The sequence below is a fragment of the Pezoporus flaviventris genome, unplaced genomic scaffold, assembly GCF_033815535.1.
Source record: "Pezoporus flaviventris isolate CSIRO_AGI_PZ_B2104156 unplaced genomic scaffold, CSIRO_AGI_Pfla_v1 ptg000002l, whole genome shotgun sequence".
Classification (NCBI taxonomy): Eukaryota; Metazoa; Chordata; class Aves; order Psittaciformes; family Psittacidae; genus Pezoporus; species Pezoporus flaviventris.
In genome coordinates this window covers 35,853,765-35,876,263 of record NW_026892550.1, presented here as the reverse complement: position 1 = coordinate 35,876,263, position 22,499 = coordinate 35,853,765, and the positions used below count along the sequence as shown (strand labels likewise).

General features: G+C 46.1%; 1 protein-coding gene and 1 long non-coding RNA gene across 2 annotated transcripts; one reads left to right on the top strand and one right to left on the bottom strand.

Annotated features, from left to right (window-relative positions):
* Window positions 1-405: 405 nt before the first annotated feature.
* HAND2 (heart and neural crest derivatives expressed 2) lies at window positions 406-2,849 on the bottom strand. The gene is made up of 2 exons (XM_061474971.1): window positions 2,260-2,849; window positions 406-1,230 (listed from the first exon to the last, which is right to left on the bottom strand). Exons 1-2 carry the CDS (start codon window positions 2,809-2,811, stop codon window positions 1,132-1,134), a joined length of 651 nt encoding a protein of 216 aa, XP_061330955.1. The 5' UTR covers window positions 2,812-2,849; the 3' UTR covers window positions 406-1,131.
* A 132-nt stretch (window positions 2,850-2,981) lies between these two features.
* On the top strand, window positions 2,982-9,717 carry LOC133280337 (uncharacterized). Its single transcript, XR_009747127.1, has 3 exons — window positions 2,982-3,870; window positions 4,254-4,343; window positions 9,529-9,717. It is a non-coding gene; the product is annotated as an uncharacterized LOC133280337 (long non-coding RNA).
* The last annotated feature ends 12,782 nt before the right edge of the window (window positions 9,718-22,499 follow it).

Here is a 22,499-nt window from a genome sequence, read left to right as displayed (position 1 = left end):
ATCTTACGTATCCCTTCCCGGCCCCCCTCCCGCAAATCCCTTGCCTTGTTCGCTCTTTCTTCCTTGACGTAAAATTACCTGCTACATAATCACTCCGTGCAAAGCCCTCCGGCCTCTCTCGTCCTCCCCGGCACCCTTCCGGGAACCTGCCCCGCCGCCCTACCCCGCTCCGGGCTCGGCTCTCTCCGAGGAAAACCCGCGCATCGCTGCCATTCCTGATCTGCCAGGGTTTGCACCCTTGTACGCTTCCCGTTAGCCGTAGGTCTCCTGCATGGAGAACACCACCACAAGGAATTCCTATTCAGCTGAACTGCCGGTTTCTGTTCAACACTCACGGGGCTAGCGAGATCCCTCCCTCTACCCCTCCTTTCACTCAGTCACTTGTTTAAAAATAAACTTAGGAGCCATCTTTATAATTTAGTTTACTTCCGAATATTTTAAATATTATGAAAAAAAAAAGCCATAAACAACGCTGTTATTCAAAACATTTTGAGGTATAAAACATAAAAAGATTTGGATTTTCTTTTTTTCTTTTTCCTTTTTTTTTTTTTTGGTTTTGTAAAAAACACACACAGTGGTTTATTGAGTACTTACAACGTTTACATCTTCAATATTAATTAGATTCCACTTTATCCCTTACGGACAGAAGTGCACATAACCGATAACTGTTGAAAACATCTTCAAATACTGAACGACCACAACAAAATTACAACACTAAATACCGAGTCAACCGAAACATTGGTGCAACTGCTTCTGTTGAAATAGAACTTTATAATCCCATGAATATTTATATCCAAAAGGCCAAGTATTAAAGATACACTTCACATACACACTAATGCCAGGGAGGGATCATTTTTTTTTCTCCTTTTCTATGTTTCTGTTTTCCCCGTGTGTTTTATACAGAGCAAATAACATTCACGAAACTATTAGAGACATTACCCCTTACCAAGCTGGAGTTTCCTCTTCATATATGGAATGCTTTTTCCCTCTCCTTCAAATATCCACATTTGGGGTGGGGGGGGTGGGGGAGAAATTGCACATAAATAAACTGGACGATTCCAAATACAAAGAGTCCTCAGAGGAGTGCTCGCTACCGAGACTAAGAGGACGGCTCCTCCAGTCCTGCCGTGCTCACTGCTTGAGCTCCAAAGCCCAGACATGCTGCGGCCAGCCAGTCCTCCCTTTGGTTTTCTTATCGTTGCTGCTAACTGTGCTTTTCAAGATTTCGTTCTGGGGAGACAGGATGCGAGAGGAGAGAAAGAGAGGGGAGAGGAGAAAAAAAAAGGTTAGAGTTATTCCTCCCCTTTCTCGGTTGTCTTTGCCCTGCCCCAGGAGGGAAAACTGCGAGGAGACACGGTCTCCCCCTCCGAGACCCACGAGCTGCGGGGGACAAAGCGGGGGGCGCCCTTCGCTGGGCCCGGCCGCGGGAGAAGCCACCGCCCGTGGGAGCGGTCCCGCGTCCTGCGCGGCCGCCTGCGGTCTGCGGCGGAGGCGGGCCCCGCTCTGTTCCGCCACAGCTGCCTTGCCGCGGTGCTCTCCCGGGGCCTGGCGACACGGGAGCGGGCTGGAGATCTGCGCGGTGCCGGCGCCTGAGGGAAGGTGTGGGTTACGGTAAGGTCCGTGCCAAGCCGTCCCCTCCAGTGGTCCGGGAAGGAGACGGGCACAGAAATGTATCAGGACAAAACACCGAGCCTGCGCCCACCGAAACCTGCGGGAATATCGCCCGAGTGTGCCGTAGGGCCTACTCGAAATCGGGCTTGCGCTGCCTCGCCAAAGCCGACTGCCCTGCTGAAAATCAGGAAACTCGAAGCGCGGAGCTCATGATCAGGAGATCTCCGCGCTGCCCACTCTGTTCAGGGCGGGGAGGTTGCTCGGCTCGGCAGGTAATCGCGCCTCCAGCCTTTCATCTAAGAGTGGAGGCTTGCCTCCGGCGGGGTCACTGTTTGGGAGCTGGGACAAGCCCTAGCCCGGGAACGGACCTACTCGGGGGGCCTACTGTGACTGCGGTTCCCTCTCAGCTGCTTGCAGCCACCGTGCCGGACCCTGGCGCTCCGTGAGAGACTACGGGCGCCCACGGCTCTATCCTGTCCCTCTCTGGGCGGGCAGGTATGGCTCGGGACAGGAGGGACGGACGTTTCCGCCATGGACATCACCCGACAACCCGACGCAGCCGAACGACAGGAACGCGGGGATGGCACACCGGCGGGCGGCCGAGCAGCACCCTCTCTGCCCCCCCCCGGCCCGTTCAGCAGCACTGACCAGCTCTTTCTTTCTCTTTTCCTCCTTCACGTCTGTCTTCTTGATCTCTGCCTTGAAGGCCTCCGCCTCCCCGTTCTGGTCGTCCTTCGCCAGTAGGTCCATGAGGTAGGCGATGTAGCTGGTGGCCAGGCGGAGGGTTTTGATCTTGGAGAGCTTGGTGTCAGCGGGCACGTTGGGGATGCACTCCCTCAGCTCCGCGAAGGCGCTGTTGATGCTCTGAGTCCTGCGCCGTTCCTTGCGATTCGCCGTGCCCCTGCGCTTCACCGGCCGGGGCCCCCCAAGCCCGGGCGGGCCGCTCCCGGGCGGCACCCCTCCGTAATGGGAGTGGTCCATGCCCGGCGCCCCGTTGGCGTACTCGGGGCTGTAGGACAGAGCCATGCTGTAGTCGGGGGGGGACATCTCCGGGTGGCTGCTGATAAGCCAGCCGTGGAAGTAGGGGTTCTCCTCGTGGCCGCAGCGGGTGGCGGCAGCGGCGGCGGCAGCGGCGGCGGCGAAAGGGTAACCCTCATGGTGCACCACCGGGTGGTGGGGGAAACCTCCCACTAGACTCATGCCCGCTTCCTAGCGCACCCCACCCCGCCCCCCCGGGCCCCAAAACAAAGGTTTCCCTTCCCCGCCCTCCCCCCACCCCCGCCGCACCGGCGGGAGATGCTCCCCGCCGCTCACCCCTCAGCACTGCCCCGCTGCCCGCTGCCTCTCCATAGGGCGCTGCTGCAGAGTCCCCGCGGGTACCCGAGCGATCCCCCCTCCCCGGCCGCAGCCGCTGCCGCTCATGCGTTGTGCCTCCACCTCCTCCTCGCCCGGGGCCGGGTCTTCAAGGAAGCGCGCACAGGAAAAAAAAAAACAAACCACCAACAGAACCGCTATGGAGAGAAGTCGACAAAAAAAAAAATGGCTTGGTTTCCCAGCCCGGGATCTTCCTGGCCTCTTGCTGCCCTCCGCTCAAGCCAAGTCCGCCGCTGCCCTGGCGGGTGGTACTTACACGCGCCCCCCCTCCATGCGCCCCCGGCTCAGGGCGGGCGGGCGGCGCTCCCCTCTGCCCTGCGCGGCGAAGGGGCCGTCAGTGGCGGGAGGGCGCGGGCATCCCTGCCCGCTGCTCCACGGGGATCAGCGCCCCGGCGCTACTCTGGGGCATCCGCGCCGCTCGGCCGGGCGCGGGGCTGGTGGCGGCGCTGGGAGGAGGTGGCGACGGGGCTCGGCGCGGCGCGGGGCACAGGCAGGGTTCCCCGGGACGATCTCCATGAACAGCTACATGTTTAGGGCCGCTCGGGTTAATATATGTCGTCAGAAGCGGCGGCCGCCAATGGCTGGCGGCTGGGGCGGGGTCCGCCGCCCTCCGCAATAAAACTTTTTGATGTTCGCTCTGCTAATTGCCGAGCTCCTCTTTTAGGATTGGCTGCCCCTCCGCATCCATAATGTAATTAAAACAAGGGGGGAAAAATTATCATGGAGGCAGAGGTTAATGCAAGTGTTTAGCAGATGCTTTACTGTAAAATCTGCATTAAAAAAAAAAAAACAAAAAAAAAAATCCAAAAACCAAAACCCAAAACCAATAACAACAAAAACCCAACAAACGCATAAAAACCTAAATATCGGACAATCTCAAACCAGGTACAGTATGGATCCAAGGAATTTCTTGGCAAGAAAATATGTGTGAGAGCTCGATAGGCTCCGAGGTTGCTTTACAAAGTGCTTAGTGCCGGTGCGGTCGAGGAGCAAATAAAACCGGCTTCGGCGGGCACTGCCTGGATAGCCCGGCTGCGACAGGCAATGCCCCAGCTGCGATCCGGCTTGTACCTTTACGGCCGGTTAATATCCACAAAGATGGTTAGCTCCCGCAGGGAAGGAGACTGAGCCTCTCTGCCTTGTCTGTCACCCTCCCCGCGACCGAGGGAGCTGAGAACTCCGGGTTTGGCCAGGAATAGTAGCTTCCTCCAGAAAGAATTGCTTGGAGACATTAACAATAAACCCGACCCTGACTGATTATTTTCCAGCCCGCTGCCTGCTGCTACGCACCCCGACCTGCACTCACCCAGCGAACGGCTCCGGCAACAGGTTTCAAGCTCCTTTAACTGGTCTGATGGGTAAGTAACCGAATATTTTTTTACAGCATGTTCAGGGCTAATTTTCTAGCTTTTACTAACAAAGGTACAAACATTTCGCCGCATTCCTGCCTCTGCAATTAAAAAAAAAAAAAAAAAAAAAACCAAAAAACCCAGGATCTGCAGGTTTAGTTATAGAGAAAAGGAATAGTTAAATATTTGTTTAACGGCCAGGCCAAGAGGAAATCTCCCGTAGCTGTTGAGGTGTTTTGCTTTGGTAAACTTGACGAGGTTACAAAAGGAAAATGGATCTCAAGCTGTAATTCATGGATAACTTGGAGGCGAGGCTAATTGTTGTCATCTTCAAATGGAGCCGAGCGCTCCTAAATAGCTGCGAAATATCAGATACCCACCCTTATGTGTGCTGGCTGACGGCTAGGCTGATTTGGCGTATATTACAATGCAATCCTACAATATAGGCAGTGTGGAAAACTGTGTCAACAGGAGCTGAGAGGTCATAAATTAAAAGAAATAAAGATAGAGACGGAGGAGTCTGAGAAAAAAGGCAGGCAGATCCTCAAGTCTGATCTCTGCAGCAGCTCAGCGCTTTCTCCGGCTCCACTGAAGGGGCTGTGGGTTGCCTTGGGGGGAAGCACTGGAAGTTTAGGGAGCGAGAAGCGTGCAGAAAAGCTTCTCAGTGGGGAATCGACTCTATGCCTGGGCAGAAAAGACGAGATGAGCCCGAGCGGTCCCGGTGGGGCGGAGGACTGCCGATGGCTGCTGCCGGTACCAACAGCGGGCCGCGGGGGCCTGCTAGGGCCCGGGGGTTCTGCGGCAAGGTCTGCGGGCTCTGGCGGGGAACGCTCTGCGGGCAAGCGGCAGCCGCAGCAGAGGACACCGCCCTTCTCGGAGCAGTTAACTGCGGTACCGGGGAGATGGTCTCTGCAGGGAAACACCGAGGGCGAAGCCAGGCGCTGGCCCCACATTTCTGCAGGACGGGGAGCTCAGAGCTGGACCCAGCGACGGAGATGTGCACAGCGAGCAGGAATGCAGATGTATATACACATATGCGTGTGCGCCTGGGTGTAAACTGCGTACGAAAGCGAAAAAGTAGTCCAGGTGTAGAACTGATGTATACACACATACATCTTATGCGTATGCACACATGCTTGTAACTGAAATAACTGATGGATATCTGTGTCTATACATGCACACACCCACGTTTATAAATTGTATTATCCTAAGGAGCTAGAGTGTCTCCCGCGCGGATTCGGGTATTTCGGAGAGGTCTCGGGCACCCCCAGCCTCTCGGGCTGCGGCGGACGCGGGGCTTAGCCTGGGAACCCGCCCGCTTCATGCAGGGGGTCTCCACTTTTATTTTGCTGCCTTGTTTTCCTGGATGCGAGGAAGAAGAGGGCATTGCCAAGGCCGGAAAGGTATACTGGCTTGCAAACGGGGTTGTTTTTCTCTGCACTCTTCTTACTTGTGTAGGAGCTTTCCGATATACTGTAGGCTGGGCTGCAGCCGTGACAGTCTTTGTGGCAAACCTCTACGGCCACCCCGATAACATCTCCAATGACGAAGGAAACGGAAAACATGAGGCAGAGAAAAAGTAATAAAAGATACAGGAGATATCGATCAGAACACCAGTCTCCAAAGCTAGTATCGTTATTGCTTCATTAGCTTATGGAAAGAGGGTCTTTAGATAAAACACCCAGCAGGATATTATATATACTTTTTTCCTCCTATTCCCTAACATTTGTTTCTGCGTTTTGTAAAGAAAGTTTTAGAGCAAATACAGCACTTGTGTCCTCCCTTAGCTTTTAACTAATCAGACTGCCAGATCAGGGTTTATAGCCTTTTCTGTTTGATCCACGCGTTGGAAACCGCTGCAGACCAAAGTACCTTTAAAAAAACCCATAGGGTTACAGTCCGCTAAAACTCATCAGGGTTTTGCCTACCAACTATTTATTAATTTGATTTTTTTTTGTGAGCTATTTTTTTTTAAATTTGCGGGGAAAAGAAAGAAAAAAAAAGAAAAACACAACAAAAAAAGGCAGCTCCAGCCTTATGTCACTTCTTTCCGTACCAAAATGGTTGCATGTTAGGCGGCGATTTATCTGGGCTCTGCTGACTGACAGGACTTTCCCAGGAGGAAATGAAGGAATTTTGGTGGCGACTGTGCCGAGGCTGGTTTTCCCTTTCCTTACCCCCCCCCCCCCCCATTTTTTCTTTAATTTTATTTTTTCTTGGGGTATGTGTATGTGGGGGGCTGTATGGCTACTTCTGCCCCGCTGCTTTGGCTCTCCAGCACGGCAGTCCTCCGCGGAGCTGAGTGTGACGATGGGGTTGTCCGTGCCTCCCGTGGGTGCCCCGCGGCACCCGCTGGGCGGGGGGCGGCGGGGAGGGAGCCCGCTCAGCGGAACCACCCCGGCCGCGCCGCCGGGGCCACCCGCTGCCCTGTCCCGGCGCTGAGCCGCCGCCGGGCCACTTATCACCAGGTCACTTCTCTCCTTCGGGCCAAGGGCATGGTGGGATTTGGGATAACAAAATAGAGCTGTGCTCCCACCCCCTTCCCAAGCCTGTGTGAATTAAGCTAAATTGCAAATTAAGCTAATTTCTCCGAATCGGTCGATATCGTATAGGAACGGGGATCTGGTGCCGACGCTGGGTGGTCGGAAGCCCGCGTCTGAGGGGGACTCCAGGCTTGACTGCTGGAGAGCTTCAGTCTTACCAGACTGGGCCTTTGAACAGCAGGCCAGGGGCACCAGGCCTGTTCCTGAGCAGCGAGATTCACATTCATTTGCCCCTTTTCTGCACCTTCTTTTCGAGGGGCGTCCGATACCGACACGGGGCAGGACTGGGGGACTGGAAGCCGCCCGGGACAGGGCAGCGGAAGGACCGGCGGGAGCCGCGCCAGCGCCGGGGAGCCTGATACCAGGCCCAGCCCCACGCTTCCCACTGCGGGCAGCGGCGCCGGGTCCTTCCTGCACTCCAGAGCTTTCACTAAAGAAACAACCAGACCCACAAAAGCACTCTGGGGGCACCCCGGGCCTTGTACCTGAGGCACAGCCCTGGCCGGACGGTCACCCCGACGGTTTTCTCCCTGTAGCTCCGGACTGCAGGGTGCCTCTCCTTCCTCCCGGCTGCCTACCACATCGGCCAGCCGCCCGGTGCACGGCTGGAAAAGACAAGACGCGTTTGAATTTATAGAGTGCATGATGTCATTGACCCGGGACCAAATGTATCTGGAAGAGGTACCGTTCTCAGGTGGATTTTGGGGCATCGAAACAACCTGTGTCCCAGGGATGCAACACATCCTGTCCCTGGGCCATCGCTTAGAGGTTCGCGGAAGAACATAAACCAGCAAGAAAACGGGTTTTGTAAAGAGGCACTGGAGAAATATCATTTGAAGGTCAACCTGTCAGTGCAGGTTAATGAAAAGGACTTGTGCCTAATGGGCCTCCTTGCACCCTCCTCTGCGCTCACAGAGTCTGGATTTCAACGTCCAGGGCAGAGGGCAGAATCGGGCCCAGCAGGCCCGAATTAATTGCTGCCATTGGAGGTGGAGGAACCTTGATTTACTTTACTATTATCGGTAATGAACACCCCACATATTTCAGGCATGATAATCTCGCAGCCGTTGTGTTTGTGTACATGTATATTAAAAAAAAAAAAAAAAGAAAAAAAAAGAAAGAAAGGGAAGAAAAAAGATCAGGGATGAGGAAAACCCGAGACACTGACCATTTTGTGAGTCTCAGTGATTGGCGGTAAGCTCGGGACCCTACGCGTTTTACCACTGCATGTGTAAGCAATTATTCGAGGATTGCTTATATTTGTGACCGAGGATCCAGAGTTACATTTACATTTAGACCCTAGACAGGAATCACACAAATAGAAGAAAAACTCAACGAACTCCAAGCAAGACCCCTTCTCTGTCAGAGGAACAATAATAAATACCTTATAAAAAATTTCAGTGAACACACAGTTGTCTCTATTTACTGTTTGTCATACCTATACCACATACATACACATGTATAAACACGGACGCATTTGTAAACAGAGAAGCACATGCTTTTTTCACGTAATATTGTTTGTATTCATGGAAAAGAGGATCTTCAGTCCCTCTTGAGGTCGGCGCTGATGAAATAGCTCGCGGATGTAATTGCCTTCATTAATAAAATTTTATCTTCCAGCATCTGAATTTCAGGCGCTGGAGGAAGCAGAGGTTAGGCTGGCATCCTTTTGGGTGTAGGCGAACAAAAATCAACATTTCTGTTGTCATTTTCCATGTAAAACCTGTGTTTAACAAGGCTGGGGTTTAAGCAGTTTCATAGATCAAAGAGAACCTCGCTTGGCTTAAGAAAAAAAAAAAAAAAGGGAATGAAAAAAAGACCCCTCCGGAGCAGTGACAATTAACTGCAATTTGGCCCAGGCACCCGCACCCCCCGACTGCCGGTGTCGTCCCGCCGGTGCCCCCTCGCCGTGGATCTGCTGCACCGCGCCCGCTCCCGCTGGCCCGTGGCAGGCTGAAGCCCACGGGCTCGCCTGCGAACTCCGCAGCTGACTCCGGCAAACGTCGGCTGCTGCACACTTGTTAGAAGCATCAGCCCGTCCCGCAATTCCTGTATGCGTATTTCGGTGTAATTGAGCTGGCTGAGTGAAGTTTTTTTGGTAATTTGGATACGCCAAGTCTCCAGTTAATGACATATAATCAGCCTTTAGGTCACTTGGTCATTCTCTTATTACAACCCCCTCCTGCTCTCTCTGATCTCCTTTCAAACTAAATTTCACACAAACAAATAAAGCAAGACAGGGACAAGTCCTTAAAATACAAGAGAGAAATATTGGAGACTTGCTCGTGGGGAACTATAAACATTTTTAAAAGAAAAACCGAAAAGATAGGAAAGAACATCTTATCGAGAAAGGGAGCATTGTGTACAAAAAGCGGGGGGGGGGGGGGGGACGGGACGGGACACGACGGTCTGGCTTCTGTTAAAAATGACATAAAATTAAAATAAAAATAATTACAAACAGAAATGGCATAACATAAACAGAAGTCAGGAGGTTTTACTAGAAATGCGCGGCCGTACTGTAATTTGCTCTTACAGATGATACAATCGGCCGGTGGATATGCAAAGAGTTTATTTGCTTCACTTTAGCCGGCAAAACGAAAAGAAAGAAAAAAGAGAACTAAAGAAATAAAAGTCCTTACTCTTCTTTTCAGGAAAGTAACTGAAGAAGCCGGAAAATTGAGAACTGAATGTCACGTACCTCCTCAGACCTGCAGGGAAACCCAGCCGTGACCAAAACATTGGGTGTAAATGCGACAACAAAAATAAATACTTTACATCACCGAGCAGAACATATTTTACGAAGTCAACGCTTTGTTTTTCTGCTTCTCGTTTTTTCCTTTTTTTTAAGATTCTTTCTTCCCTGTAGGAAAAGACAATCCTTTTTTTTTTATTAGGTATTCCCCAAAAGATTATTTTGATCTCCTTCCAGGTGCGTGTGTATATATATGTATATATATATGTGTGTCTGTCTGTCTGTACACAGCAGCCACTCAGCAGTCGCAGGGACTGGGATGTGCGGTGCCGCAGCTGGTGGGGTTGCCGAGCGAGGACGGAGCAGACATGTCCCGGGGACGGTCCGAGGGCCCCGCAGGCTGCAGGCAGTTAGCTGCGAAGGTGAACCCCGTTTTTCGGAACTGAAGTTGATTCATAAAACCGAGAGAGGGGAGACTTCAATAGCGTTCAAGTGTTGACGCTTCGAGGAAGGAACCTGAAAGAGGACTGCCGTCTATGCTCCCCTACAGGCATTAGCACCTTTCAGAATATTATCAACGTGCGTTTTACCAAAGATCTCGTTTGTGTTTAACGCGGGGTTCAGACAGGCAGTAATTTTGCATCTAAGCGTGTGTGAGGTTGTGAGGAGTGCTGGGGCAGGCTTACACAGCGAGAGAAAACAGAGCAATACATGAATACATGAAGAGTGTCCCAAGGCCCCAGCGCGGGTCATGTTGATGTGACACATCTTGTTACTTGTTCACTACATTCCCTGTCTTTTCAGCATTTCTAAGCCTCCCAATATGTATATGTATGTGTGTGTATGCATGCGTGTGTGTATATATATACACACATATATAATATATATATAATATATATACACGTATACATATGTGTGTGTGTGTTATACATATATATATAGATGTATATATATGTATTTCCCGACAGCCCTTTAGATGCTGGGCTGAAATATTAGCGCCCATTCTGCCCAGTAACTCCTGGGCAGCTGGGAGGCAGAGCTCCGGCACCGAGGTCCTGCCAGGGCCCACGGGCCGCAGCCGTGGGGAGAGGCTGGGGATGCTCAGCCCTGCCCCGGCCCTGCCCCCGGCGGGGCCCGCAGCTGTCGCCTCCGGCGCTGGCAGGGGTCGAAGTGCTGAAGGCCGAGACTGGGAGGCGGGCTGGTCCCCGCTGCCCCCCGAACCCTCTAGGGGAGACCGACCCCAGCCTCCCCAGCCGTGCCCTGCCACGCCCGGGAGGAGCCCCGGAGGGCTGGGGGCGGCTGGAAAGGGTTAAGAGCTTCCCCTCCTCCTCCTGGAGCGCCCTGAATGCCACTGCTTTCCTCTAGAGGTCTCATTAGGGAAACCCTAACAGCTATTTTCAACGTTTCCTCAATCAAGCGCCTTTAAATAGAGCTCTACAAACAAATTGGCGGCAAAAAGCGCAGATCTTGTCACGGGCGAGGCCGATCCAATATTTCACCCTTGTTTGCTTTGTAATTACAGCCTGGCTTGTGGCTACCTGCCCACTGGGGCGGGTTCCCCCTGCCCCCCACCCCGCCGAGCCCCTGGACACTTTTCCTGGAGCTGGGAGAGGGGAAAAGCGGGACCGCCAGAGGGGCCACTTCCCAAGTGGTTTTAGGGAAAAACAACCCATCAAAATCAAAATCAGGAGCGGAATCTCCCGGTCCGAATGCTACCAGGGTTTTTAGCAACACTGCTCAGAAGCCACGAGCTTTCCATCACTAGTCCCCCCTTGTCTCGGACTCTCCTTAACCCCCCCCAGCCTCCCTTTTCCTCCTAAGCCGTAGTGTGGGACGCGGGTGCCTGTCCACGCAGCGCTCCCTGAGCTGTCCGTTTGCATTGCGGGCTTGGTTCCCCCTTCCCTCTGTTAAACCGCTCTTATGATTTGTTATATTTTCCACAGCTGCTTATTCCTGTTTGACGGCTGTACAAAGCTGCTTTAAATCTTCGGCAGGAAGAATAAAAGTTGAAACCGCTTGGACGGGTTCCCGCCGGCATGCGGGCTGATGCGGGTCCACCTCGGTCCCTGCGTAACGACCCCTCTGCACACATCAGGGCTCGGTAAGCCTTGCTACTGCGGCTCGAGGCAGCAATCCGCTCCCTAGAATCAACAGAAATAGGAGCTAATTCAATTATGTTTGAACGCCGGGGTGTAGCAGAGGGAAACTTTGGCGTTTATGAACTAAGCTGCTATATTTGCTTTGCTATAAACCGACGAAAATATTTTATGATGGAGGGGAACAGTACAACACAAAAGGGAAATATGACAATAAATCTCTTTTTATGGATTCTCTCTAGCAGCAAAACACAAGGATTCAAAGGTTTTACGACTCAAATATTTTGCAGAAACATCTAAAGATACCTACATAGAAAGGAACACCCCTCATTCCCCCTTCCAGCCGCACCCCTAGGTAGGGGAGCCTGAACTGTCCCCCTCCATTCAATGCCAAAACTCCCTGAGACTTTCATGGGAGCAGTGCTTGCACAGGACTTCACATCTGATTATTTCAGGGATATGCTTCCATTATATATGTTGCCACTGACACTGCTCTGTCATAGGCTACTGGTACACAAAACTTGAGGTCAGAAGTAATGCTCCACCATCCGTCTCATAGTGACCACATTAGGCTATTTTCTTCCTGGTTAGTCCAAAACTATTAATGTTTGAGATAGTTTATCTATCTGTGGAGCTAAATTGCAGCTTTAGTTTAACTGGGGCAGTTATGCAGAGTGATTCACATGCTAAAATAAAGATGTCTACTTCAAGGGGAAGATTTCAAAGTGGCAAAAGGCCTAACACTCCTTGAAGTAAGTGCAGGTTCAGCATAAAAATACCTTTGAGGATTTGAGCTAGGGTTAATTTTAGAAACCAAAAGACACAGATCTCTGCATCTTGATATTTTAAGAAATATGCCTCATGGAAAAAATATTTTTTCAGTCATGTTCCACTGCAAAACTGCATTCATACATCCTCAAGCTGTTTTACACCATGCAAGCACGTTTGCAGCTAAGGTGTAGGCATGTCTTGTTATCTGTCTCCATGACCTGTCTTGGTTCTTTCTTCTTATCAAGTCCTGATACTGCTTACCTTGAGCACTGAAATCCAAGTTTAGTTCAGCTGCAGTGCAGGAAATAACTGGTAATCCAGCGGTTTGTTGCTGGGCTGCAGCAATTTGGATGTGCAGAGCTTGAAACCGTTGCTTCACATATATTCTCAGAGTGCAGTGCTTTTCCTACCTCAGCGTACACACATGTGTGCAGCATGATTTGGTCTTCAAGAGACTGGTCCCTGGAAAGTCTAGCAGCTATGAAAGTATAAAGCACAGGTAGCATATGCGGTTAAATGCATTCTTTCAAATATATGACCTTTCAGTTAAAATTTTTTCTCTCATAAATTTGTCATGCTATAGGCAAGAAAATTCAGGTCTCTTATTTTATTAAGGAAAGGCTGTAAAATGATCAGTTCAGATACGTCAATCCTAATCATGTGTGGACCATCATCTACAAAATATATCCATAGGAAAGTGAAAGATCACAAAACCTCACAGACACAGACCTCATCAGTACAAGTTGTGCTACCTAAGCCAACTGGTCATCAGAGTGACACCTATGTGTATGAATTCAAGTTTTGCATGTACCTACTCCTATTGGAAACAATGGTTCGGAAACATATGAGCTAGCTCATATACCATTGCCAGTCTTGCATAGGAAGGCAGAGCACAGTACAGGCTGATTTCATTCTGTTTCTTACTGAGCGAAGTAGATTGGACTGAGCTCTCTGCTATTGCACTAAAGCACTGCAAGCGCTGTGTTACAGCCACTTTAAGGACCTCTGCACTTGACTGCAGTCTGCAGTTCAGAGTAGTGGGAAAACTGAGTACTGTATATACATACAACTTTGCTTACCTGGAGACCAGAAGCTCTGCCCTGCATACCTTGAACCCATGAAGGGCTTCCCTTGACTCCACTCATGTACTATTCATAAAGATATGTCCTAACTTGTAAAAACAATACATGCCCATTTAGTATGATATGTGTATGCTCACATCTGGGATGCATGTGTGGAAAAGTAAAGGCACACTGCAGACAATTTTACATGTGCAGTTTTCCTAGTATGGGTCTATGGATCTACAATATGTCATATGTACAGTGCAGAAAATGACAGTCTTATGCACAGGAGGGCAATTTTAAGTGGCTTTCAAAGTAAAAAGCCTAGCATTATTCTTGGTAGCACAGTTAGTAGCAGCTTCTTTCTCCTGGTGGCTCCTGAATTTTTCTGCAAACCCACTAAGATGGAGCGTTACTCCTAAATAGCAACATGTACAAATCAATCAGAAGTTTTTAGATATTCATTTCTACAGGCTGATGTTACTAAAATTAAAAACATCTGCTTTAAGGAATGCAGATTTTCTGGATGCAAATTCTCCTCTACTCTCACAGTAAATTCAGCTACTTGGGAAACAAAATGTGATTCTAAACAGTTATTGCATTGTTTGACACTGTACCAAATGGAATAGTGCTGCCCTTAATGTTGTTCAATGAACAATTGGAGTTGGATAAAGGCTTTCAGCTGGGAACACTTTTCCGATACCTCTGTAGGCAATGGGATTCCTGTTGTGTTCTGCTCTCACAGTCAGGCCCTGCACACTGAGCAAGGGTTCACCCCCATGTCGCCAAGAAAGCTCTCAAAGAGATGAGTTTGCTTCTGTGACAGGCTTTTAAATGTTAGCCTGTTATCAGCTCACCAACATGGTTTTGCAACTGGGAAGAGTAGTGACTGGAGCTCCAGCTGTCTGCATTTCAGATACTATCATCTAACCCTGATTAGGGGCACTAAGTGGGCTAGAAACTCCTCTGCAAAGTCACCGGAGAGGAACCTCCTCTTTTTTGTACGCCCCTTAAAAATCGTTATGGAAAAACTTCAGTACTTGTGTTAGGTTCTCTTATACTGAAGAATGAGTAGTTGTGCGTATTGACAATCACATAACACAGTGATTGCTGTGCTAATGAAATAAGTGCAATCAATATCAATACAGTTGCACTGAATACTGCAGTATGTCCATGGGACATTTTGTTGCTTTTACTTGTCAGGCCTTGTCTGTTTTTTATAAATAAAAAAAAAAGATGTTGCAAATGAGAAGTATTGATCCTGCTGACATGAGAATAAAAAAAAATATGGAAGATAATCCATGGGAGGACATTTCCCAAAACTACACGGAGGTGGAGCATTTGAAATAGGAGTGTGTATTTTGCTGCCCAGAAGTAAATAATGGAAGTCCTCTTCTTACTCTGACTCCTTATAAATCTGCCACTGGATGAATTTGGGGGGTTCAGAAATAATGTGTAAATGATATCTTAGATGAAACATGGCATTAGTGTAAACTAAGTAAAAAAACACATTAATGCCTATCTATCTTTTAGAAAAAGAGTATACTACATTTGAACACTTTTCTGTATCGGGAAAAATTGGTCCTTCCTTTGGATTATAGACGAAAGAATTTGGAGACAGGTTCTCCTGCAGTGGCCTGGAAGACCTCCAGGCCATTCTAAATACTGATTGCCACTACACCTTCCCACAGTGACTGTCAATTGGAAATCAGCTCTTTGTAGGGTGGATGCTATGAATTTATAAATAAGGCAAAAACAGGACTTTTAATTCTAATATTGTTTATATCCAGGATAAGTCGATAAACACACATATGTGCATGTGCATAGACATACATACAGACAGAGGAATTTGAAAAAAAAAACAGGATTTAGTAATTTCCTTTCAGTATTTACATTTTAACCACGTTAACCAGTGTTCTAGTTCAAAAGAAACACTGGGATTTGTCCGGATTAGTAATATTTGAGAACTATACAGCTCTTGAAAAATGTCTGACTCCGCTTCCTTGGGATTCTCATGGATCATGGTCTTTGGGGAGGCAGGTGTCTTCATTCCAGCTGGCCACAAGGAGTTTCACTAGGTAATGTTCACATGGAGTGCTTCAGATGTCTGTCACTATAGAAATGTAAATTATTTGTGTCTTCAAAACTGAGGATTAAAATAATGAGTAAAGGAAAGTAAAATACATCGATTACATCTGACTTGAAGGAAATGCTTATGGAAAGAAAACAGCTGATTATGAGACAAATCAGAATTTCTTATGGTTATGGCTATGAAACACTCATTGCTTTTCTTGTATGGAGTAAGGAGTCTTGCCTGTGGACTGTAAATTAGACACTTACTCTGAGGACGTTTTGTTTCCTAGATATATGAAGAACAGGATGATAGTTGCCAGGCGGAACTCCACCGTTGAAATATAAAGATAGGTCTGCATGGACATGTGAACACAAAGATCCATCGCAGTCCAGGGGATACTACCTAGAAGAACAGATACAATAAAAAAAAATAGAAAAGTCTTTTTTTTTTTTCCCAGTGACTAAAAAAATACTATAATTAAAACTACTATTAAACTCTATTAAATGAAGTGGAAATTTGCTTTCAGGTTTTAGAGCCAAAAATGTTCTTTGTGCCTGCATCCATTTCTATGCTCCATGCACCCTGTGCTGTTTACACAAGGATTATCTTGTTTATTTTAAAGATATTATGCTTCATAGAAAGCAATCAAAAGAATATTTCTTTTTTTATGACAAAAAGTGGATGTTGAATTGCTCAAGTTTCTTTTTTACAACATTCTTGGGTTTGTGATAGTGTGATATTTAATAAAGTGTTTATAAATGCAGATATAATAGTTTATCAGATCTCAGGCAGTCATAAAAACAAAACTGCCCTTGGCCTGAGTGCTATGTACTGCACTTGGTAATTTACAACACAGCACTTTCCAAATTACTTCATAAACTAAGAAAGTTGCCTACCAAAGAATCCATCTTATAAGAACTAAGAAATCTTTTCCTAAATATTTTTTCGGTTACTTAGTCTCCATACAAATCATCATTAATAGCTTGGGCTAAGACCGAAGCTGCGCTCCCTTGTAGCACGCAAAACATGCATGCTGTAAGACATGTTCATGCAGGCTGATCTATTTAAATTTGCAGTGGAATAGACCTTTCAGCTTGAAATACTAGGTGTTTAAAATGGTATCCTGCACAAATAACAGGATAAAGTGAAGAAAAAAGACCAAAAGAAAGCTAAAGACCTTACAGTGGGAATCTAATGGAGCAATTCAAGTGGTAGTTAATAGTTCATGAGACCATGAATAGAGAATGGAGCCTTTCATTTCTGTGTTGCTAGTCCAAGTCCCTACTAATGTATCTCAAGCCTCTTTGGTGGCTTCACTGTAATGGCATGTGTACAGGCTTCTTCAGCAGGAAACAAATTCTGTGCCAATGAGTCCAGTCTTCTTCTCTGCTGAAGGACCTGCCCTGAAAAATACAACCGGCAAATGGGAGACCTAGGCGTGCATTCCAAGCTAATACAAGCCTCTCCTCATTCTTTCCCAAATGTTACACTCTTGTTATTCCCTATGCACAATATGTCTGATGTTGCATGGAAGAGAAAAAGAAGATAGCCATTTAAAAGTTTAGTGTAACTCAAGGCTAGTTTTTGGTCTGCAAACAGGCAGCTACTTCCTTGATAGTCTAGCATTTACTTAATCCTCATACCGGAAGCAACTTCTGCAGGTATTCATGACATGCATCTGTAGACACAAAACATGCTTTAGAGCGTTCTTACGGTCACTATGAAGTCATCATGCAATTACTTTAATCTTCTATATAGTAGATGAAGGAAAGTATAATTCATGTGTACTTACGTTGCTCATCTTCACATTTTTAGGCAGTATGGATAAACATTCACATTCCTCTGTAAGAAGGAGTATCTTCTATCTGGGCAAAGCTTTCCATTGTGTTTCTACCCAGCAGTCTAAATGCACAAAATTATCATCATTCTTTGCAAAAAAGACTCTGGATTTTAATTCTTGATCAGGCTTTGATCTGAGAGATGTACAGAAACTACTCTGTGTTAGGGTGCTCTCTTACAGAAAAAAGATCAACTGATAGTTGCTCAAGGAGCAAAGACTTCCTTTCACATCTAAGACTCTCTTGTCAGACTGCAAGCAATTTAGGAAAGACGAGCAATTTGTGTCCTTATTGCTAGTTTGCGACATGTAAGGTATTTGAAGGTGATTATTTAGTATCAGAAGAGAAGTAGTATAGAAAGAGAAAGGTTTTCTTTTTGAAAGTGATATAGGTGGATACATAATTTTCACCTACAAGGCATGATAAAATGCATTTTTAAATGGTTCGGGGTCAGATTATCAACTACGACTGATCTACTGGATGTTTTTTAAAAATTTTTTTTTACAAAGTAAGATTTTTTAAAAAGGTATTTCAATCAAGAATCTGTCAGGATGGGATCAGCTAATTGGGTTCTCGCAACATTTCCATGGATTCATGGAAATATTGCATGTATGTGTATGGATTCATATTGCATTGTCAGTGTTGAATAGGCTGAAGTATAAGAGCACTTTACATGACTTCTTTGAGGGATGGACTCCAAAACACTAGAAGAATGAACAGGTGTTTTTCTTATCTATCATAGAAATATATGCAGTTGAAAAGCTGCAGAGTTGGAATATGTTAATAGACAATTTCTTGCAAGCAGATTTGTTCTTCAAAGTTGTGTTTTCCCAACTTTATATAATCTGGTCAGAACAGTATCTGTATTTCTTTGTTCCATAACTAGAGCTGATGCTGCAACAGAATGATTATTCCAAGATAAAGAAATTTCTAATGGAGAATACCTGTGATAATCAAAAGCCTTCCACTGTAGACAGAGAATGGATAGGACTCCTCATGTATTTCAAGAACCAAAATTGCCTTCATTTTAGACTTCTTGAGCAGTAGGAGTTCTTGTCTACCAGCTGGTGAGAAGATGTAGGCATAGATGAGTTTTTCCTGATGGGGTGGGTTAACAAGAAAACTGCAAAGGATTGGGTAGCAGCTTTGAAGTTCTGTACGGAGATTTATCATGGTATCCCACTTCCTTTACTTTAAGAACTGAGGAGATGGAGGAGCGGAGCAGGTTGCGAGTGAGACAGCATCAGATGGGAAAATTCCATGATAATAGGGATGAAGGTTACATTTGGAACTGGGCAGAGTGTGAAGATTTAAAATTTAAAAGAATGTAAGATGAAGATGCAGAAGAGGGAAATTAAGGATTCTGGTGAAAATGAAACTTTTAATGAAAGTGTAACCAAAAAAAGGCATTAAAAATATATTTATTGAGTGGGAGTGAGATTACAGACTTTGAAAAAAGAGAAAGAAACTCAGTTAAAAAAAAAAAAAAGGAAATTAGAGAGAAACAAGCAAAGAAACGCAGACTGAAGAAAGTAAAAATAAAAATACTATAGAGAAAGGATAAACCTCCCACCTTCATCTGGCACATGAAAGGAGCACGTAACGTAAAATCTGGAAGAAGCAGAAGTGTCTGAAGAACTGAAAGGTAAGGTTTGAAGAGCTCCTGCAGTGGGAGGTGTCCAGTATGAGCATACATGCTCAAGTCTGTGCATACCATGGGGTTCTGAAACCCTGTTCTATGTAGTCTGCATGATTCTAGCTGAATGGTAGATAATTTTGTGTCATTTCCTATTCAAAGTCTGTTTGGCTACTGCTGTAAGCTAAATGACTCCTATGGCTGCTCTGATAAGGTCACCTATAACACTCTGTGGACACCAAAGAGCATTCCCAACTTGAGAACCAAACAAACACAGTCTGGCATCTGTTTTTTTTTTTTTTTATGATACCCTGAAACTGGTATCAGCGATTTCACGAAGTCACCAATGCTACTCCTTCTGTGATCCTCCTTTACAATCCCAGTGGTGCAAATCCCTGGTCCTTAGGTCAATGAGCATCATGGTTGCTGCTGCTGCTTCTGCCTCAGAGAAGTCCCATAGCCATCAATAGAAGTGCTCATAGAAGATGTATTCCTACTAAAGACCTTCAGTGAAAAATTTGTCATAAAAATTGGAATGACATTCACTGGAAAATTGCCAGAGCCTCGTAAACTAATATGAATAATCGGAGAGTTTGCTCTTAGGCATTTTGTTTTGCCCTCATACTATGTTCTTAAATCCCACCAAAGTCAGAGGGAGCCAGAGCATATCTGAGAACAGAACCCAACCCCACATTAGCTCACTTCTTCTGGTCTTTCCTGGTGATTTTGGAAAAAAATATAGTATGCAGTGTTACACAGAAAAATTTGCTAAGAGCCCATATGTAACACGAAATTCATAGCGTTATGATAAAATCAGAGATTAAAAATTTCTGTGATATTTTGTTCAAAGATTGAAATAAAAAATAATAAAAAAGTAAAAATAGAAAGAAACAATATGAAATGAAATAAAAAGAAATATAAAGATGTGCTAGTAATTGTCCTGTCTTTTCCTTGACACTTTCATACAGCTGTAACAGTGTATAACAGCATCTAACATTTCTTGTGGTTGCCTCATCTTGGTGGAGAGTGGTCCTGCTACTATTACATGCCTCTATTTTATCTCCCATATGAAGTTAAACAATACCACACAGCTGAGCAGGGAGATGTGCATGTGTGAAGAGCTTCAGACTGGTGGTAGAGAGCTGAAGGAGTTCTCCCCATATATACCTATAATTATCCAGAGTTCTGAATAAGTGCCATAGATATTGCTTTGAATGTAACGGTTGCCAATCTCCCCACTGACTTCATAAAATCATACATTATTCAGAAACTTTACCCAGCCTAAGAAAGAAGACTGAGATTCAGGACACCTTCGTAAACTTAGGCTTCATAGATTTAAGGCTACCAAACAGCTGGATTTCCTGAACACATTCTCTTTTTCAGCCCAGAAGCCTTGTTTAGGCAGCTGTTCAGAAATTCATATGTTTGTTAAGATTTCAAGCTGTTTGGGAGATGTGGCAGGTCAGATGCTCTGCCCAGGCTGCTCTACAAGCAGGCTGTATACAGCCTGGTGGTAACCACAAGACTGCATGAATCCTCATATTCAGTCCAACACTTTTGGAGAGCATCATATTTATTGTGCACATGTGACAAAGTCACCACATGCTTGCACAATAAGGCTTACACTTCTGGGGATTGTCTAACCGACCTACTGCCCATGTGCTGCCCAGTCACTGGCAACATGCACAGTAAAGGCTGTTAAGTCAGATTTACTGTGAATATGCAGAGCAATGAAATGCTGCATGTGCAGCAGGACACATTGCTTCCTGAAGTGTGGAGTGGAGTGCACATACGCTGCACAGATTTCCCAGGCTAAAATATGGGAACTCTACACTGGCCAAATACTGAAGTCTTGAGGAGGCGCAATATTTGAAGATGTGGTCGGCATGAGGGCCACAAGGAATAGGCTGCTCAGCACGATTATTCTCCCAACCTCATTGTAAGGGGCCTCATAGGCACTGAGAAGATGCTCGGGGCCTCATAGGCACTGAGAAGATGCTCAGTGCCTGACTTAGGTTGCCAGGTTCCACTCTCAGGCAGGTGATGGAGGTCTTGTGCTTCTCTGTGGCATTAGTCCCTCCATGCCTTCACTTCCTATGTGAATAGGAATTTATGAGTTCACAGTAACAAGGATGCCTAATAGAGATGCTATTAACATAAATAAAGATTATGAGACATTCAGAGTAGGCCTCATGTAAATTATTTTTATTCCAAGAACAGCAACGACCCCTGAAAAGCTGAGAACACCTTTATGGGAATCCTCAATCTGTTGCAAGAGGGCATTTGGTTACAATTAAAGATGAAGTCTCAAACTACTTATTCATACCTCCCTGAACTTCAGACAAAAAGAGATCCTGATGTGAGCCATCCCAAGCAAAACAAAATTAATGATTTTTTTTAAAACCAAACCATCCTACTTTTGGTCACTTTTGGTTTCAGTACAATTCACTATTTTAATTTTATTCTTTTTGTCTCCACTGTATGGGGAAAATGTGAGCAGACTAGAAGTTAGGTTAATTTTGTGAGGTTGAGCAGAGGTCAGTGAAAAATTGATAGCAACTTTTGAGATGAAAAAAAAATCATCAAAGCTAAAGGAAGCTTCTCAAAGTGGGATTTAATAGCAGCTATCATATTGCCTTCAATGGCTTGACCATTTCTGTTGCAGCTGTTTTATTTTAAAAGATTTCACCCCCATCCCACATGTATAGGCCTATACACTGACCTGAGTACACACTTCCAAGTACTTTGGTCACTCATGATAACTATAAACCCTTCAGTGAACTACCAGAAAGGTAGTTCAAATGGAAATGGTGAAATTCAATATAGCGTTTAACTAAGTCACTGTCTAAGGTTAAGCCCAAGGAACAATCAGTAACACTGGAAGGAAAGGCAAATATATTAATTGGTACGTGGACACCAGATACATATGGCTTTCCTGAAAGCTGTCAGATAACTACAGTGGTATATCAGTGTGAATGAAGCAGATGAGTTTATTCAAATATATATTTATATTCATTTCTATGTGTAAGTGTGTGTGCGTATGCAAAAATCCCTAGGTACAGATTTAGGCACAAAAATAGAGGACAAGGGGGTAATTTTAGCTGGTAGCCCTGTCGCCTTTCGGTATGTCAAATCATGGATGGAGTGAAGTTCTCAGAAGATCCTGAGTGTGTCACGCACCCAAGCCCTGTTGACTCTCAGGGTAGACTGTATTTCCAACTTACTGTGGGCTCTGAAAACTCTGCTTTTGTGTCTTATGCAAGCTGTAACTGAGGGCCTTATCTGTAGTTCATATGAAGATATCTCTTTTTATCACAATACACATAAGTAAGACACAGGAGAATAATCAAAACGATAATAAAATTATAGAAAGTGTATGCGCATATGGACAAAGGGACAATAATGGGTCTATATATATGTTTATTATGATACATTTCTGTTACTTTATTTTTGT

Coding starts and splice junctions, on each gene's coding strand:
- HAND2 (XM_061474971.1), bottom strand. CDS start 2,811: ATGAGTCTAGTGGGAGGTTTCCCCCACCACCCGGTGGTGCACCATGAG. Junction 1,231..2,259: donor AAAAGAGAAAGAAAGAGCTG/GTCAGTGCTGCT, acceptor CTGTCTCCCCAG/AACGAAATCTTGAAAAGCAC.